Source organism: Nicotiana attenuata, unplaced genomic scaffold (assembly GCF_001879085.1).
Source record: "Nicotiana attenuata strain UT unplaced genomic scaffold, NIATTr2, whole genome shotgun sequence".
Lineage (NCBI taxonomy): Eukaryota > Viridiplantae > Streptophyta > Magnoliopsida > Solanales > Solanaceae > Nicotiana > Nicotiana attenuata.
The window spans coordinates 44,080-61,284 of record NW_017670971.1 but is presented as its reverse complement, the minus strand read 5'-3'; the positions used below and the strand labels follow the sequence as shown (position 1 = coordinate 61,284).

General features: G+C 40.5%; 1 protein-coding gene across 1 annotated transcript in view; it reads left to right on the top strand.

Moving 5' to 3' along the window:
• The window catches only part of LOC109244928 (putative methyltransferase At1g22800), a 32,703-nt gene extending 20,926 nt beyond the window's left edge, over nucleotides 1-11,777 (top strand). Inside the window, exon 4 of the mRNA XM_019412096.1 lies at nucleotides 11,643-11,777. Coding sequence (XP_019267641.1) covers nucleotides 11,643-11,753 — 111 coding nt within the window. The 3' untranslated portion in view covers nucleotides 11,754-11,777. The remainder of the gene's footprint in view (nucleotides 1-11,642) is intronic.
• Nucleotides 11,778-17,205: the final 5,428 nt, after the last annotated feature.

The window sequence follows — 17,205 nt, the reverse complement described above, 5'->3', positions numbered from 1 at the left end:
CTTTTTGCATAAAAGCAATCACTTCATCGCTTTTTCCAGTGAAGTGTGCGCTTCCAAAAATCGAGTCGCCTCAGGGAGCTAGAAGCGACACTGTGTTGCGTCGCGTCGCTTCGCTGTTAATGCGACGAAGCGCGCGCTTTTCTAAATACTAACTTAATATGTGTTGTTTTCTTACGAATTGTATAATTATTAAATAAGACTTTTTCTTTTGTTATGGTCATATATAACATATCAAACAAAAAAAATTATTTCTAAAATATTTTGGCAAAGTTACTCATGGATCAATTTAGGTTAAAAATCAATCCAACTTTAAATGGATTGAGATGAGTTGGGTCAAATGGGTTAGTTCAATAAATGGGCAGGTCAATAACCAGCCCAACCTTGAATGTGTTGGGCAGGTCATTTGGGCTTGGGCCAAATTTGACACTGGCAAAAAAATAGATAGTGACAACCAATAGGGACGAAAGTAATCTCATACCAAAAAGAGATGAGTGGGGGGACATTATGAGCATAGTTTAAGCTCTATAATTTATGGGTGACTTTAGTCGTATAGTTCTTTAGATAAAGATTAGATGAGCCTATCATATTATGGTTGAGGTGTTATATCGGAATGATGCCTGATTGCTTTTTTTAATTTGGTGAGTGATACCTAATTACTTAAGTAAGTTTTGACAACCTATGCTCTAATGTATGTTATGTCACTATAATTATTGCTGAAGACACAACTACAATCATTTTTTGGTTTTGAGAAGATGAAGAGGTAGGTGAAATACTTCCTAATGAGTCGTCTAGAGTCCAAATCATCTGCCTACGGGGACTCATATGTCTTAGGCTTGGGCTAGTTGGCTTGCACATCCTCTAGGATCCTGGACAAGTCAAAGGTGCTCTGAGTGTCATTTGATTCATGGACTAGTTATTTGCGGATCATAATACATTTATTGTTGTGCTGATAATATTATAGGGATTGATGCTGTGAATAATAAGGTAGGAATTGTTATGAGTGATTAAGTGTATAATAATACATCAAATTGTTACAATCAAAAAATAATACATCAAATTGTTATGCAGTGATTACCTACTTTAAGGGTATTTTTTCCCTATAGATACTCTTATTGGCTTATTGCCAATGCATGTATTATTTCACAGTTTATTTCGTATATAATACAGAGATTCACCAATAAGTTATGCCAATATTTGTCACGATCCAAAATCCACTAAGGGTCGTGATGGCGTCGGACACCACTGTCAGGCAAGCCAACCAAAGTACTTAATCAATCCCCGTTTTACTACTTTTGAAATCTAGTATTTTCCTTCAAATTTACCAATTAAGAAGATAATTGTCTCAAATCAATTCTAAATGATAAACAGTTAATACAAAATACTTCATAACCATCCCAGAACCCGGTGTCACAAGTGCATGAGCAATTTCTAAGAAAAACCGAATAAAGTACAACAGCCGTCCGGAATACAATCGGACAGAAAATAAATAGAATCCTGAGAGAGACTATACTAGCTGCGGGTCGCCTCGAGGAAATACAACTTACCTAGTCTGCGTGTCAAACATGCTGCTACGCCCACTAGGCCATTAGACGTGCATGAGCCTGTGCAACAAAAATGCACAGAAGTGTAGTATGAGTACAAAAAAACGTGTACTCAGTAAGTATCCCGCCTAATCTCCAAGAAGTAGAGACGAGATGGCAACTTTGACACTTACTAATGGTCAAATAATAATATTATTAAAGCGGTGATCTCACGAATTTATTAAGGACAGTAGTAGATTCAATGAATTACTAGACAGGTAAAGTTCCTTTTTATAAATGCCTCCGGATTCATAATCCTTTAATTAACAATTATCTCGAGTAGGGAGAGCAGCTACCAATGTCAATAAATATCAAGGCAAGCAATATAAGCATGTGCAACTCATGCCGAGGTCGTACGGCTCGATCCAACATAAATTTAAAATGTGCACTGCCGAGGGTCGAACTGCACGAACCATAGATGCATCTATTACCCCGCTCGTGAATCACCCATGCGACGCGGTCAAATTTAAATAAACAATCACCCTGCTCGCGTATCATACATGCGACACAGGCACACACAAAAATACATGCTCAAACGGCGAATTAAGAGTTTATCGGGGAACATTTATCCAAATAAAAGCCAAATTCTCTTTTAACGATTTTTTTGAGAAAACGAGGTTTATTCCTTTTTAGGAAATTCATTTATCAATCCGATAGGATTTCAGCAAGTCATACTGTCAATAACATTACAAGTATTCCAAGTACATCATGCTTTTGGGTCCAAGACTACCCGGACAATAACATAATAGTAGCTACGCACGGACTCTCGTCACCTCGTGCGTACGTAGCCCCCACACATAGGAGCACATAACCAATTAATTCACTTATGGGGGCAATTCCCTCTCGCAAGGTTAGAAAGGAGACTCACCTCGCTCCGAAGTTCCAAAACCGGCATTCCACGCCCTCCCGAAGACTTGAATCGATGCTAGATACTCCAAAACTAGCCAATGATTATGCAAATTCATTAATATACGATAAACTACTCGTATTAATCCAATTTATAACAATTCCTAACCCCGATCGGAGAATGAGACTTGGTATTTGCGAGCGTGGTGGAGTTTTCTTCTATGATGAGGTGTCATTGTCCTAATTGAACGTACGAAGTTCGCCGGTGTTATGATCGTCTACAATTCGCCTTTGGGGTAAGATATTGAGAAATAGTATTGAAGAAGCGACTGTCAAATATCCCGGGGTGCGGTAGTTCAGGATTGAATCAGTGTTTCTAATGTTGACGGTTCGAGAAAGATGATCTTCGGAAAGGTCTAAGTTAGCAGCAATTGTGCGTTCAAGTGCCACGAAGATAGGTTCTATTTAAGGCAACAACTGAGCAACAAATGATAAGGAAGGGCGTGTGGGGAGTGTCAGGCGGTGGTTAGAATTTCTAGAAGGCCAGGTATAAGAAGCAAAGGTTGAGTGGTCGATTACAGGGGTGAGTTCCGCCAAAGTGGGAGAGTGGCGGAGTTGCATATGGGCCTTGCGTAAGGGTGACTACGCACCTTAAGGAGAGTTTGGAACGACTTGGGAATTTTTGTGATTGATGATTGGGGTCTACGGGTCTAATTTGAAGTATGGGCTATTATGCGGCAGGAGATTTGATATAACGGAAGGGAGTTGCTTGAAATGAAGAAGGATACAACATAACTTTGAATTGGAAGGATGTTGCCGCACATTTAATTGACGTCCACGAGGGGTGAATGGACTTGTGCAGCTGGAGAGTGAGCTCGGACTCAGGATGGGTTATTGATGTCGTAGTGATTGCACCCCGTGCGGCAGCGGTGGAAGATGTCGGGAAGTGATTTTTCACATGTGGGTTATTCCCTGTGAGCAGGTTAGCGGTCGCGTGGTTGCCGAAGCTTCTGCGAAGAATTCTATTGGTTATACAGCAAAAAGATCGATCTTGCGAATGTGGTTGATGATTCAGAATATAAAAAGGAGGTCTTACAGAAGGATTCCGAGAATTTTGGCGGTTGATTGCGCAAGGTTATGTCAATAAGAGATTAAGAATCCTGGTGAATTCTAGAGTTGTGTAATAGTGGCTTCGAGCTAAGTGGGAGAGTCCCACCGCCTATGATTGGGTTGTATGGTTAACTACTTGCTAGGTTTTCCGGTTATTAGCATGTTGATGGGTTATTTCAGCCACGGGAAAAGAGCATAAGTGGTAAGTTGAGCAAATGGATTGTTAAAGGCGTGCTATGGTTGGGCTTGTTGGCATGTTCAGGCTTGGGGGAAAGATTCGAGATTTATGTCTGGTATAGATGCGGGTTTAAAGGGAAGTGATTCTGCCAAATTTTCGAAGAATAAGTTTACCCATAGCTTCACGAACTCAAATATATAATTTTCTCTAATTTCCTTATCCAAAATCGTGGTCAAAATCCAAGAATATAAATTTCTAGGTCTTCCTACCAAAATCCCAAATTTTTACCAATTTAGATGCTAAAATCCATACATAATCGATGTATTTAACTCAAGATGGATGGGATTAGCTTACTTTATCGATGATGATGAAAAATCCCACTTGAAGCTCTCCCAAAAATCGCCCAAGCCAAGAAAATATGAGAGAAAATGGCCAAATCCCAATTTTTAAAACACCCTTCTGCCTCCAGCACTTTTCGCACCTGCGGTCCCTTGACCGCTTCTGCTGTTCCGCAGGTGCGAGCCAACCTACCGCATCTGCGGTTCCCTCCAGGCTCCCCCTTTTCCGCTTCTGCGATTCAACCGCCGCAGGTGCGGTTCCGCTTCTGCGGCTTCTCGACCGCATCTGCGGTCCCCTTCACTTTGGTCCAAATCGCATCTGCGGCTCCTATGGCAGCTTCAGCGGCTCCGCACCTGCGGCCCAATTCTCGCAGGTGCGGTTATGACAGTAACCAGCAACTTCAACCTTCCAAAATCCCATTTTCGATCCGTTAACCCCCCAAAATCCACCCGAGGCCCTCAGGACCCCAACCAATCATACCAACCAGTCCTAAAATACATTACGAACTTGCTCGAGGCCTCAAATCATATCAAACAACGCTAAAACCACGAATCGACCTCCAATCCAAGCTTTATGAACTTTAGAATTTCAAACTTTTACTTTTGATGTCTAAACCTATCAAATCACGTCCGATTGACCTCAAATTTTGCACACAAGTCATATTTGACATTACGGACCTACTGCAACTTTCGGAATTGGATTCCGACCCCGATATTTAAAAGTCCACTTCCGGTCAAACTTCTCAAAAACCTTCAAATTCTATCTTTAGCCAAATGGCTCCAAAATGCTCCACGGACCTCCGAATTCACTTCCGATCACACTCCCAACTCCAGAATCACCATACGGAGCTACTCCCAGACTCGGAATCCCAAACGGACATCGATAACACTGAAATGCACTTCAACCCAAACTTATGAAATTTCTTCCAAAATGCTAACTTCCACAATAGGCGTCAAAACGCTCCCGGGTCATCCAAAACCCGACCCGGACATACGCCCAAGTCCGAAATCATCATACGAACCTGCTGGAACCTTCGAATCCTTATTCCGAGGTCGTTTACTCAAAAATCCAATCTTAGCTAATTCTTTCAACTTAAAGCTTCCGAAATGAGAATTCTCTTTCCAAATCAACTCTGAACTTCCCGAAATTCAATTCCGACAACATGCACAGGTCATAATACCTGAAATGAAGTTGTTCATGGCCTCAAACTGCTGAACGGCGCGCTAGAGCTCAAAACGACCGATCGGGTCGTTACATACTCTCCCACTTAAACATACGTTCGTCCTCGAACGTGCTACGAACTGTGCTGGGGTTGTCCGAAATCGCTGTTTAACACCTCGAGCACCTACCCGTGCTACCACAACTCAGTTGGACACATCAGCTCGATCAATCAGAAGATATCCTCTTTCACTTATGCAAATGAGCCTTAGAGCCCAATTCCAACATCCGGAATTCTCTGCCAGGCCTGTTCCAACATACGCTCACCGTATCAATAACTACACGCAGCACCAAAACATGACTGCATACCTTAGCTGAATTCACAACTTGCACCACTTTACTCACAGGACCCCAATAACATTTTCTGATCAAATGAATCGAAATTCCATGAATCCGATGCTCCCATTGCACCTCATGACCTACATAGGTCTTGCTCTAATTCTTACAACACCGCCATGACGGAAGAGATGTGTAGAAATTCATAACCGACTGCCGAACCAACAAATCATTGGGTCTATACTCCTGACAAGAACCATCACCTCATTCTGAACTAAATAGTGGTCTTAGCTTCTTAATATACTTCGTATAGTCAGAGTGCACTGATCCTAAATCCAATGATCTCGTCTCACCCAGTACGAACTGCTCAGGCAATAAGCCGCCCCGGACATAATCAAAAGTCTCATACGATGCCACAATGTGCCAATAGGCTACCAATTCGAACGCGATACAGTGAAAATGAACTCTGAAAAGGAAATCCAATTACCCCGCTCGCGAATCATACATGCGACGCGGTCGACATAATTAAACAAACAGCCCGCTCGCGAATCATACATGCGACGCGGGCACACAACTAATATGAGCTTCCTCATAAAAATAGGAAACAAAACACATAAAAACACGGGGAACTGTACTCAGCATCGCACTATTGCGGCGCGCAACCCGATCCAAACAACATAACCATGGCGGTGTGCCACCCGATCCACCCATAAAACTCACATAAGGAGATACACACCGAGCTAGATTACTTATTTCAATAAAATATCGAATATCGGTCACAAGCACACTAAGTGCATAATTCCAGCCTTGGGGAGACATATAGAGCCATAAGCTACATAACTCAAGCACAACTGAGGTGCGATATACGATCTGAATCTCAAAAGCCATCCTGCTCATATAACATCATCTCTACGCGGAGCCTCAACACATAAGAAATTCACCAAGCCGTCTCACAACTCGCACGGCGCAATACATCATTACATGAATAGCTGACAACAGAATAACACCCCGACTACTCTTCCATAAGAAGCGCTTTGTTGAAATGAACACACTTGGCCTGATATAGAGCCCATATTCACATTTAAATCCATCCACCGACCTCAAGTCGATCCCGATCATTCCAAACTAGGACAATAACCTTTCAAAGGTCCGTACTAACTTCCCTTTTTTAATAACACACAAGAACAACCATTGCAACCGGAGTGATCCCCCCACAGTCCACAACACAATAAACTAAGTGCCCTCCAGGCACCAAATTCTCAATTTAACGACATCACTACAATCTTCATACTTGGTTTAAATCTTTAATCAATCAAGTGACTACATGTCACACTTATACAACCTTCCCGTGAGATACGCTCCCACGACCTTCCGCACTAGATAACGAGTCTGCACATCCATACCACCGGTCGTACTAACGCCGAAAAGTGAATCAAGAATCCTTAACCAGGATGCAAAGACTTTTTCACAAAACACCGACCTCAAGTGACGCTGAAGGCAATACCAACTTACTTTAAACATCGAAACTACTTTCTTGCTCATCTGAGCTCGCGACATCCTTGTTAACACTAAACTGCAACCTTGATCCTTACTTCAAATCCCATACCACTCACTGCACCCAACATGCCAATATACGATAGAACACGCTTTTTATCGTAACTCCGGAACCACTAATAGGTTAACACTTCATCATATAGAAACTTTTCACTCAACTCCCTTCAGGAGAACCATAGCAACACACAGGTGAATTCTCATAACCGTAGAATATGCAAATCTCTAAGTAGTGGTCTAAGCCCCCATAGCCCTTCCGGGATCCGCCTCCACATAACAGGTCATAATAGTAGGATACTTCTGAATAACATCGATTACGGCGGCCGACAAGCCTCACACGTACCGTCACAAATCACTTGCATAACTTGATCACGCTGAAGGAACTGGTCACTACCACCATATGCCAATTCAACCATGGCTAGCCAATCCATCTTCGTCCAATTTGTCCTTGATATCCATAGAAACAATAATAACTCCATTCCACACTTACCCCACTTTTATCCGCACTCATCCCGAGTGACCTTGAATCACGAGACCATGTTGTCTCAAATCCCACGAACCATTTCACACCTCCCAAATGCTACACTGCAAGTCAAAACATCATAGCACATTATGTGCCCCTTCTCATAAGCTGCTACAGGGCTTGATTCTTAGCCGGTGCTATAGGCTCGAAATCATTAGACACCACGCTTTACCCTTTGAATCCACTAGGACCGTTGTTGAGAGCCACCCGCTCTGACTAGGACTCGAATATAATCAACTCCAGGAATCTTCTATCACATGAATACCCTCTGGGCGAGCCCACATCTGACCATTCTCAGTCCGATTGCCTTTCCCCTGCCGGGAATGAAATACTGAATTTCTAGATCATGCACTGAGTAAACTTCCCTTCAAATCATTCACTGCCCCGACGCATAGGCAAACATCCTACCATCATATCAATACTGCGGAACAATCGTTCATAAGCATCATGGCATCCTGTGCCTAGCCTCAGAGCTCTCAGAAGTACCGCTACTGAGCTGAAACGACAGAATATCATTCCACAAGGCGACGATAATAGCTCAAACAACCCCGCAGGGAGAAACACCCCGCACCACATTCGTAGTACCATTACAATCCTTCAATTCTCGATTTATAACCAGCGGTTCGCGTCACGTAAGATTGAGTAGGAAGGAAACAAGGGTATAAGCCTCAAGGAATCAAACCGCACGATGAGGAATCAAGAAGGGAAGTACTCCTAACAGTCCTGCAGCCTCCCGAGGATAAGTACAGACATCTCCGTACCGATCCGCGAGACTCTACTAGACTTGCTCATGACTCGTGAGACCCTAGGAACCTAGTGCTCTGATACCATGTTGTCACGACCCAAAATCCACTAAGGGTCGTGATGGCGCCGGACACCACTGTCAGGCAAGCCAACCAAAGTACTTAATCAATCCCCATTTTACTACTTTTGAAATCTAGGATTTTCCTTCAAATTTACCAATTAAGAAGATAATTGTCTCAAATCAATTTTAAATGATAAACAGTTAATACAAAATACTTCATAACCATCCAAGAACCCGGTGTCACAAGTGCATGAGCAATTTCTAAGAAAAACCGAATAAAGTACAACAGATGTCCGGATTACAATCGGACAGAAAATAAATAGAATCTTGAGAGAGACTATACTAGCTGCGGGTCGCCTCGAGGAAATACAGCTCACCTAGTCTCCGTGTCAACCATGCTGCTACGCCCACTAGGCCATTAGAGGTGCATGAGCCTGTGCAACAAAAATGCACAGAAGTGTAGTATGAGTACAAAAAAATAACGTGTACTCAGTAAGTATCCCGCCTAATCTCGAAGAAGTAGAGACGAGATAGCAACTTCGACACTTACTAATGGTCAAATAAGAATATTATTAAAGCGGTGATCTCACGAATTTATTAAGGACAGCAGTAGATTCAATGAATTACTAGACATGTAAAGTTCCTATTTATAAATGCCTCCGGATTCATAATCCTTTAATTAACAATTATCTCTAGTCGGGAGAGCAGCTACCAATGTTAATAAATATCAAGGCAAGCAATATAAGCATGCACAACTCATGCCGAGGTCGTACGGTCCGATCCAACTAAATGTAAAATGTGCACTGCCGAGGGTCAAACGGCATGAACCATAGATGCATCTATTACCCTGCTCGCGAATCACCCATGCGACGCGGTCAAATTTAAATAAACAATCACCCTGCTCGCGTATCATACATGCGACGCAGGCACACACAGAAATACATGCTCAAACAGCAAATTAAGAGTTTATCGGGGAACATTTATCCAAATAAAAGCCAAATTCTCTTTTAATGATTTTTTTGAGAAAACGAGGTTTATTACTTTTTAGAAATTCATTTACCAATCCGATAGGATTTCAGCAAGTCATACTGTCAATAACATTACAAGTATTCCAAGTACAACATGCTTTTGGGTCATAGACTACCAATAACATAATAGTAGCTATGCACGGACTCTCGTCACCTCGTGCGTACGTAGCCCCCACAAATAGGAGCACATAACCAATTAATTCACCTATGGGGACAATTCCCTCTCACAAGGTTAGAAAGGAGACTCACCTCGCTCCGAAGTTCCAAAATTGGAATTCCACGTCGTTCTGAAGACTTGAATTGATGCTAAATACTCCAAAACTAGCCAATGATTATGCAAATTCATTAATATACGATAAACTACTCGTATTAATCCAATTTATAACAATTTCTAACCCCGATCGGAAAGTTGACAAAAACGCCCTCGGGCCCACGTGCCCGGATTTCCAAAATTTTCGAAGAATAAGTTTACCCATAGCTTCACGAACTCAAATATATAATTTTCTCTAATTTTCATACCCAAAATCGTGGTCAAAATCCAAGAATATAAATTTCTAGGTCTTCCTACCAAAATCCCAAAATTCTACCAATTTACATGCTAAAACCCATACATAATCGATGTATTTAACTCAAGATGGATGGGATTAGCTTACCTTATCGATGATGATGAAAAATCCCACTTGAAGCTCTCCTAAAAATCGCGCAAGCCAAGAAAATATGAGAGAAAATGGCCAAATCCCTATTTTTAAAACACCCTTCTGCCTCCAGCACTTTCCGCACCTGCGGTCCTTTGACCGCTTCTGCGGTTCCGCAGGTGCGAGCCAACCTACCGCTTCTGCGGTTCCCTCCAGGTTCCCCCTTTTCCGCTTCTGCGATTCAACCACCGCAGGTGCGGTTCCGCTTCTGTGGCTTCTCGACCGCATCTACGGTCCCCTTCACTTTGTCCAAACCGCATCTGCGGCCCAATTCTCGCAGGTGCGGTTGTGACAGTAACCAGCAACTTCAGCCTTCCAAAATCCCATTTTCGATTCGTTAACCCCCCGGAATCCACCCGAGGCCCTCGGGACCCCAACCAATTATACCAACTAGTCCCAAAACACATTACGGACTTGCTCGAGGCCTCAAATCATATCAAACAATGCTAAAACCACGAATCGACCTCCAATCCAAGCTTTATGAACTTTAAAATTTCAAGCTTCTACTTTTGATGTCTAAACCTATCAAATCACGTCCGATTGACCTCAAATTTTGCACACAAGTCATATTTGACATTACGGACCTACTCCAACTTTCGGAATTGGATTCCGACCCCGATATCGAAAGGTCCACTTCCGGTCAAACTTCTCAAAAACCTTCAAACTCCATCTTTAGCCAAATGGCTCCAAAATGCTCCACGGACCTCCGAATTCACTTCCGATCGCGCTCCCAACTCCAGAATCACCATACGGAGCTACTCCCAGACTCGGAATCCCAAACGGACATCGATAACACTGAAATGTACTTCTACCCAAACTTATGAAATTTCTTCCAAAATGCTAACTTCCGCAATAGGCGTCAAAACGCTCCCGGGTCATCCAAAACCCGACCCGGACATACGCCCAAGTCCGAAATCATCATACGAACCGCTGGAACCTTCAAATCTTGATTCCGAGGTCATTTACTCAAAAATCCAATCTTAGCTAATTCTTTCAACTTAAAGCTTCCGAAATGAGAATTATCTTTCCAAATCAACTCCAAACTTCCCAAAATTCAATTCCGACCACATGCACATGTCATAATACCTGAAATGAAGTTGTTCATGGCCTCAAACTGCTGAACTGCGCGCTAGAGCTCAAAACGACCGGTCGGGTCGTTACAATATTAGTAATGCAGAGTTCAATGCCAAAAATCAAAAGCTACATTAGTGGTGTTATGTTGAAAACTAAATGATGTATTAAATATGGAGAGATTTCATTAGTATGCGTAGGTAAATATGGCAAACAAAGTGTTGGACACGAATTTTATGCTAGGATTGTTTTTCCTTATGCTCCCAGCTGAATGACCCCTAATAGTGGGATGCCATGGATATGTTCCCATAGAAAAGAAAAATAAAGATTCTAAGAGTTTCTTGCTGATATACATTAATCAACTGCCTAAAAGCATTAATTGTGCTTTGATAGTGTAGCTTTACATCTTTTTGTGTATCCGGGATTGTGAGAGAACATTTCCAACGACATTGTGTATGAGGGGTTCTCTGGAAGCTATCAGATGGTTATTGCGCAGACGTGGTGAGAAAAAAGTTCTTGAGGCACATTTTTAAGTATTGTTTCCTAATATTACTTAGTTTTGACTTCTCAATTCAATTTTTCATATTTAACATATTTTATGAAAAGATCAAACTTTCGTTTTGGTAACAAAATTGTGAAGGAAAATAATTGATACATGCTGGATGAGCATGCCTAACAATTTCCAAGTCAACATCATAGCATTAGAGTGCTTTAAAGGAGTCAAGATCAAGAAGGCTATATTTGTAATAATTGACTAAGCTCCTTAGAATTTGCTTAGGGGTATTTGGGTCATTTGTAGCCAAATGCCCACTCTAGTATAAATAGCCCTTAAGGCTTTTATTTTAGGTAGACTTGATGAATGATAAACCTTGAAGACATGAAAAGTCTCACGCTCTTTCCTTATCTTTTAATTAATGCATTTATGTTTATGCCTTTAATTGCTTTATTATTGCTTTGTTTATGCTTTCATTAATGCTAAATTAGTCTTAGTTAGTGAGCTAGTAGTGAATGCTTAATTGCTTAATTACTTTATCCGGATTTTCAAGAGTTGTCAATCTTTTGAGTGTTTTCATAGCTTAGGGTTACAATTGATTGAGTTCGTAGAGATAGTTAGGCTTCATAGCCTAATTGGTTCTTGTTCTTCCAATCAATTGTAGGTCTAGCTCTTATTGTTGATTCCGTGTATTTTGTCATATCCGTGTTTTAGTTCATAGTTCCTATCATTTTGGTATCAGAGCGGAGGTTTTGGATTGTTCTATCAATGCTGACTCAACTAATCTGGAAAAAAAATGAAAAATTCCAAAAAAAGATAGAAAGTTTACTTGTTCATCCCTGTTTGAATTAGGAATTGTATCTCATTGTTCTTCCTTTGTCTGTTCCAAAGAGAAACTCGAAATTCCTTGTTCTCTTGCTCGATTTTGATTCTGAAATTTCTGAATTCCTTCATTATCTGAGCTAGTATTACTGGTTTGAGTTTGGGTAAGCTGGGATTGAGCTTCTGAACCCTAACATCGAATATCAGAAGCGATTTTGGGAATTTTTTATTCCGGTTCCGTGATTTGAGTTTGAATTCGATTGGGAGTTTGGGAATCTAGTTGGAAACATCATTTTAAAGCTGCATCGGAAGGATTAGCTTGATTTGAACTGATTTGCTAGTTTTTGGTTCGAAATTTTGAGCTGATTGTGCGAAGAAGAAGACGACCTAGGGTTCGTTGATTTCGTGAGTGTTTGTTCAAATTAGTCACTGGGGTTCATCCCTACACCTGTTGGGAAGTTGCATTCGTAGTTCTAGCTTGATTGGAACTGATTTGATGCGATTTTGGTCAGAAAACTTTCAAACAGAATCTGCGAAGAACACGACAGGCTGGGTTCTTCTGATTTCGTGGTCGTGTCTAGAAACTAATCACTGGGGATTGTTTTTGTGTTGAATGGAGCTCGTATATCAAATTTGAACTCGTTGTGTGAAGATTTGAGTGAGATTGAACTGAGATATTTTTAGCCGAGCTTGAATCAGTCGAAGAACACTTGTTTCGATTGAAGAACTTCCCGAACTGATTCGAGTCGACTCCAGCAGCTGAGGAATCGTCACACGAACCAGGTTTGATTCCTTGAGTTTAAAAAAATGAGCTCCATCTCTGATTTCTGAAGTTTTGGAGAGAATTTGTTCTCTGAGGTAATTAGCTTGAATCATTCAAGTCGACTCGTGTTGTTTATTGCTTGAATTAACTGATTGCAACTGTTCATTTGGAGCTTGGGTGCTTGACTCGAAGACTTAAATTCATTTTTCATTCTTGTTGCTGTTGAATTTTGATCGAGAGTTTGTCGTCAAGTTTTCAGTTGAATTGAATTAGTTTTGGAGAGCCAAAGTTGAGTTGTAATTCTGCATTCAAGAACCACTGTTTGGGACAGCATTTAGCAACATCTTTCTGCATTGTATGCTCAGATCACACCAACTCTTTAGCTACTTCTTGTTGTCCAGAAATTGCAGCAACAAACAAATGGTTTTGGCTGCTGGAAATCCAACACTTTTGAGCAGTAAATCTGCCTGTTTCAGCAGTGTTTGATCAGACTTCTGCATATGTTTGACAGCCTAATTGCATCAATTTGGAGGAGTGTTTGAGCAGCAAAATCTGCACAGTTTGGACTGAGAGTTCAGCATTGTTTCTACATCTGTGAGCTTCTGAAATCTGAAGCCTTGGACTAGCATTAGAGCAAAGAAAATCTGTATTATTCCTGCCACTGATATTTGCGCTGTTTCAGCAATTTCTGCAGTTTTGTTGACTTTTCAGCTGAAATTTTTTGCACTTTGTGGTTATTCTGCTTTGTGGAAACTGCAACTGAAATTGAAAAGGTTTTAAGTTTGAGATTTTTTGAGCTTGTGAACCTAAGTTTGAGCGGTGTTTAACAGCATGAATTGCACAAGTTGTTAACCTCGAAATCAGCATTGTTCCTGCTATTTTGGGCATCAGTTGCACATCTACAGATTAATTTTTCCCAGTTGTTTTAGTTGTTTAACAGAATTGTAGTTCACAGTGGTTTCAAGTTTAATTCAGGTTCAGGGAATGCTCAGGAAACTTCAGAAAACTAGGAGCTACAGTGGTCGCACAGTTTTACCAAGAAACTCTGATTGTTAACTCTAAATTAGTTTCAGTTTTCTGTCAACTTTTTATTGTGCTCTAAACTAGTGTAAACTTGATATTAGTTCATATTAAGTTTAACATAGTTCTTTGTGTGCTTAATTTTGTTTCGTGCCAATTGTTTCGTGCTTTTGTCTTTTAATTTCGTTGCGAATTGCTTGGTTCAAGTCCGTTTGCTTTTAATTGTCCGTCCTTGTGAATACACAACTTCCACTCCACCCCGAAGCGGTTGGTACTTGTTGTGAAACCTTAGAACTTAAGTTTGCTAGCAATTTTGACATTCACTACTTGAGCGGAAAAAGGCAAGAGTGAATAAGACATTGAGCACGCAAGAGCCAATTGATGCAAAGTGTGATACACGAGGGTTGAGCGACATCAAGTGAGTTGGTGAGGACTTTTACTACTAACTTGTTTGCTCATTTTGTAGGTATCATGGAGTACGGACAAACTTCTACTCCTAATTGTGATCCACGGAGTGAGACTCCGATGCATGATGTTGTTTCTATGCTTTATGACATAAGCGAGAAGGTTACCATCTTAAGTGAGAAGGTTACCAATATTAGCATACGGCAACACCAAACGGATGCAAGGTTGAATTCCATGATAGAGGAATCTCACTTGAGGCAACAAGGAAGGGAGCGTAGTATGACGCTTACTAATTCCTCTACTACACCCTCTCCTTCACAAGTGCGACAAATGCTTCAAAGGAAAAATTTGCAACACAACCAACCCAACAAAATACCAGAAAACTTACCAAAGCGACCACTTCCACCAAAGGGACCTTATTTTCCTCCACCAAACTACCGTCCACCTACCAACAACCAACACAAGCCACCATTTAGACCTCAAGTACACATACCCATAATATCACCACCCCAAATGACCCAACCTAGACCACCAATGAATTTACCTCCCCAACGTATGCCTCAAGCACCACCAAGGAGGGACAATCTCCCTCCTCCACCACCCATACCACCTCAAGAGCCTCGAATGATTAACAACCCACTTTTTCAATATGATCATGAGACCACCTTGAATGAGTTGGACAACATCCAACAAGTTTTCCATGATAAATATAGGGGGAATAAAGTGAACCAAAGGGGAAGAGGCCAAATGAGTTTGAGAACGTCCTTGAAAAATGCAAAGAGAAAAAGTAAGGATGAGAGACAAAAGATAGAGAGTAGTGAGGAGAGAAAAGTGACAACTCTAGAGTGGATAAAGGGGAGAAAGTATGGAGTGAAGTGAGTGAGTTGTCACAAGAAAAGAGTGAAGAGCTTAAAAGAAAAATGAGAGACAAGAAAGAAGGAAAACAAAAAGAGAGTGAAATTTTTCCTTATCTAATGCTAACAACCTTTCTTCTTTCTCTAGTTGTTTTGTATCTTGTGAAGGAACTTTTGGAGGTGAGCCATTAAGTGAAGTTCAATCTACTTTGATGAACTTGGAAGAAGATCAAGCTACCTTTTCGAGAGAACTTTTGAAATTTAATGAGCAAGTTCAAGGTAAAGAGAATTTCACTTTAGAAGAGCTTCAAGGTAACATAGCTTATCCTTCTACTCGTGATACTTTAGTTGATTGTGGTGACACTTTGAGTTTGAAATATAGCTATGATATTGATGAGTTTGATACTTTTTTATCTTGCAATGAGAAAAATAGTTTTGGCTTGCAACTAGCTAGGAGTTCTTGCGCATTATTGGATGATTCTAGTTCTTTGTTTAATGAATCCCTAGCTAGTGATTTGTGTGATGTTGAATCTTATGATACCCCACCTTTATGGGATGATGCATGTGATGATTCTTTTGACTCTACTTTAACTTTGTTGGAAGAAAGTTTTGACCTTTATGGAGAAATGAGTCAAGAAGAATGTGTTGATGATTCTTTTGATTCTATTTTCATTCTTTTGGCAAAAAGAATTAATTTTTATGGTGAAATGAGCAAATGTGAGTTTGGAGATGCCTTGTTGGAGAGTGAACAAGTTACTTCTAATGACATAAATATAAAAGAAGTAAACTTCCATTTGTATTCCAATGAGTTAACTTCTCTTGTATTTGATCTTGATGACTATTATGCATATTTATGTGATGATTTTGTTGAGTGTGAAAAGGAAAGTAAATTTTTTGATGCTAGCACTAGTATTAATTGCTTTACTTATTCTATTCCTACTTTTGAAAGAACATTCTCGTTGGATTTTGCCAATGCTTCGATGAGAAAAGGTAAGAATGTTTCTTTTGGTATTTTGAGTGACCATTTTGAGCAAAAAGAACCTAACTTTATTGATTGTTTTGTGAAGGTTCAACATGAGAAAGTTGCTAAGGGTAAGAAAGGCCTTGAACTAACACTTTGGCATACTTTTTATCAAGAGCTTTTTCTTTTGCCCAAAAGCAAGAATGGTATGTACGTTTGGCTTATGCTTATTTTGTGGTTATCTAAGGCCAAGAGTTTTAACTTTGAGTATTACGATATTCTTTATATGATGATTCATGATGAGCATGGCATATCTCTTAAGTTGTCATGTGAAGTTGTTGGAAGGTGTGTAGATATTTGGAGATTAAAATTTGTGTTTGACCACGGAGTTGCTTCTTATCATGGTGAAGTGTCTTTCTTTGAGTTGGAGAGTATAGTTTTTATTCCTTCTTATGACACTTGATTATACCATAAAAATGTGCACTTTGTTGAGGATTTGACAATATTGTGGTTTTGTTGGAAGCATGAAACTTTACACTCTCTTAATTCTTCTCATAATTTATTATTTTTCTTATAATCAAGTTTGTGTCATTAGTAATGGAGATGTGTTCTTTATAGATTATGACACTTGGCTATATCATAAGAGTGTCACTTTCGAGTACAAGAT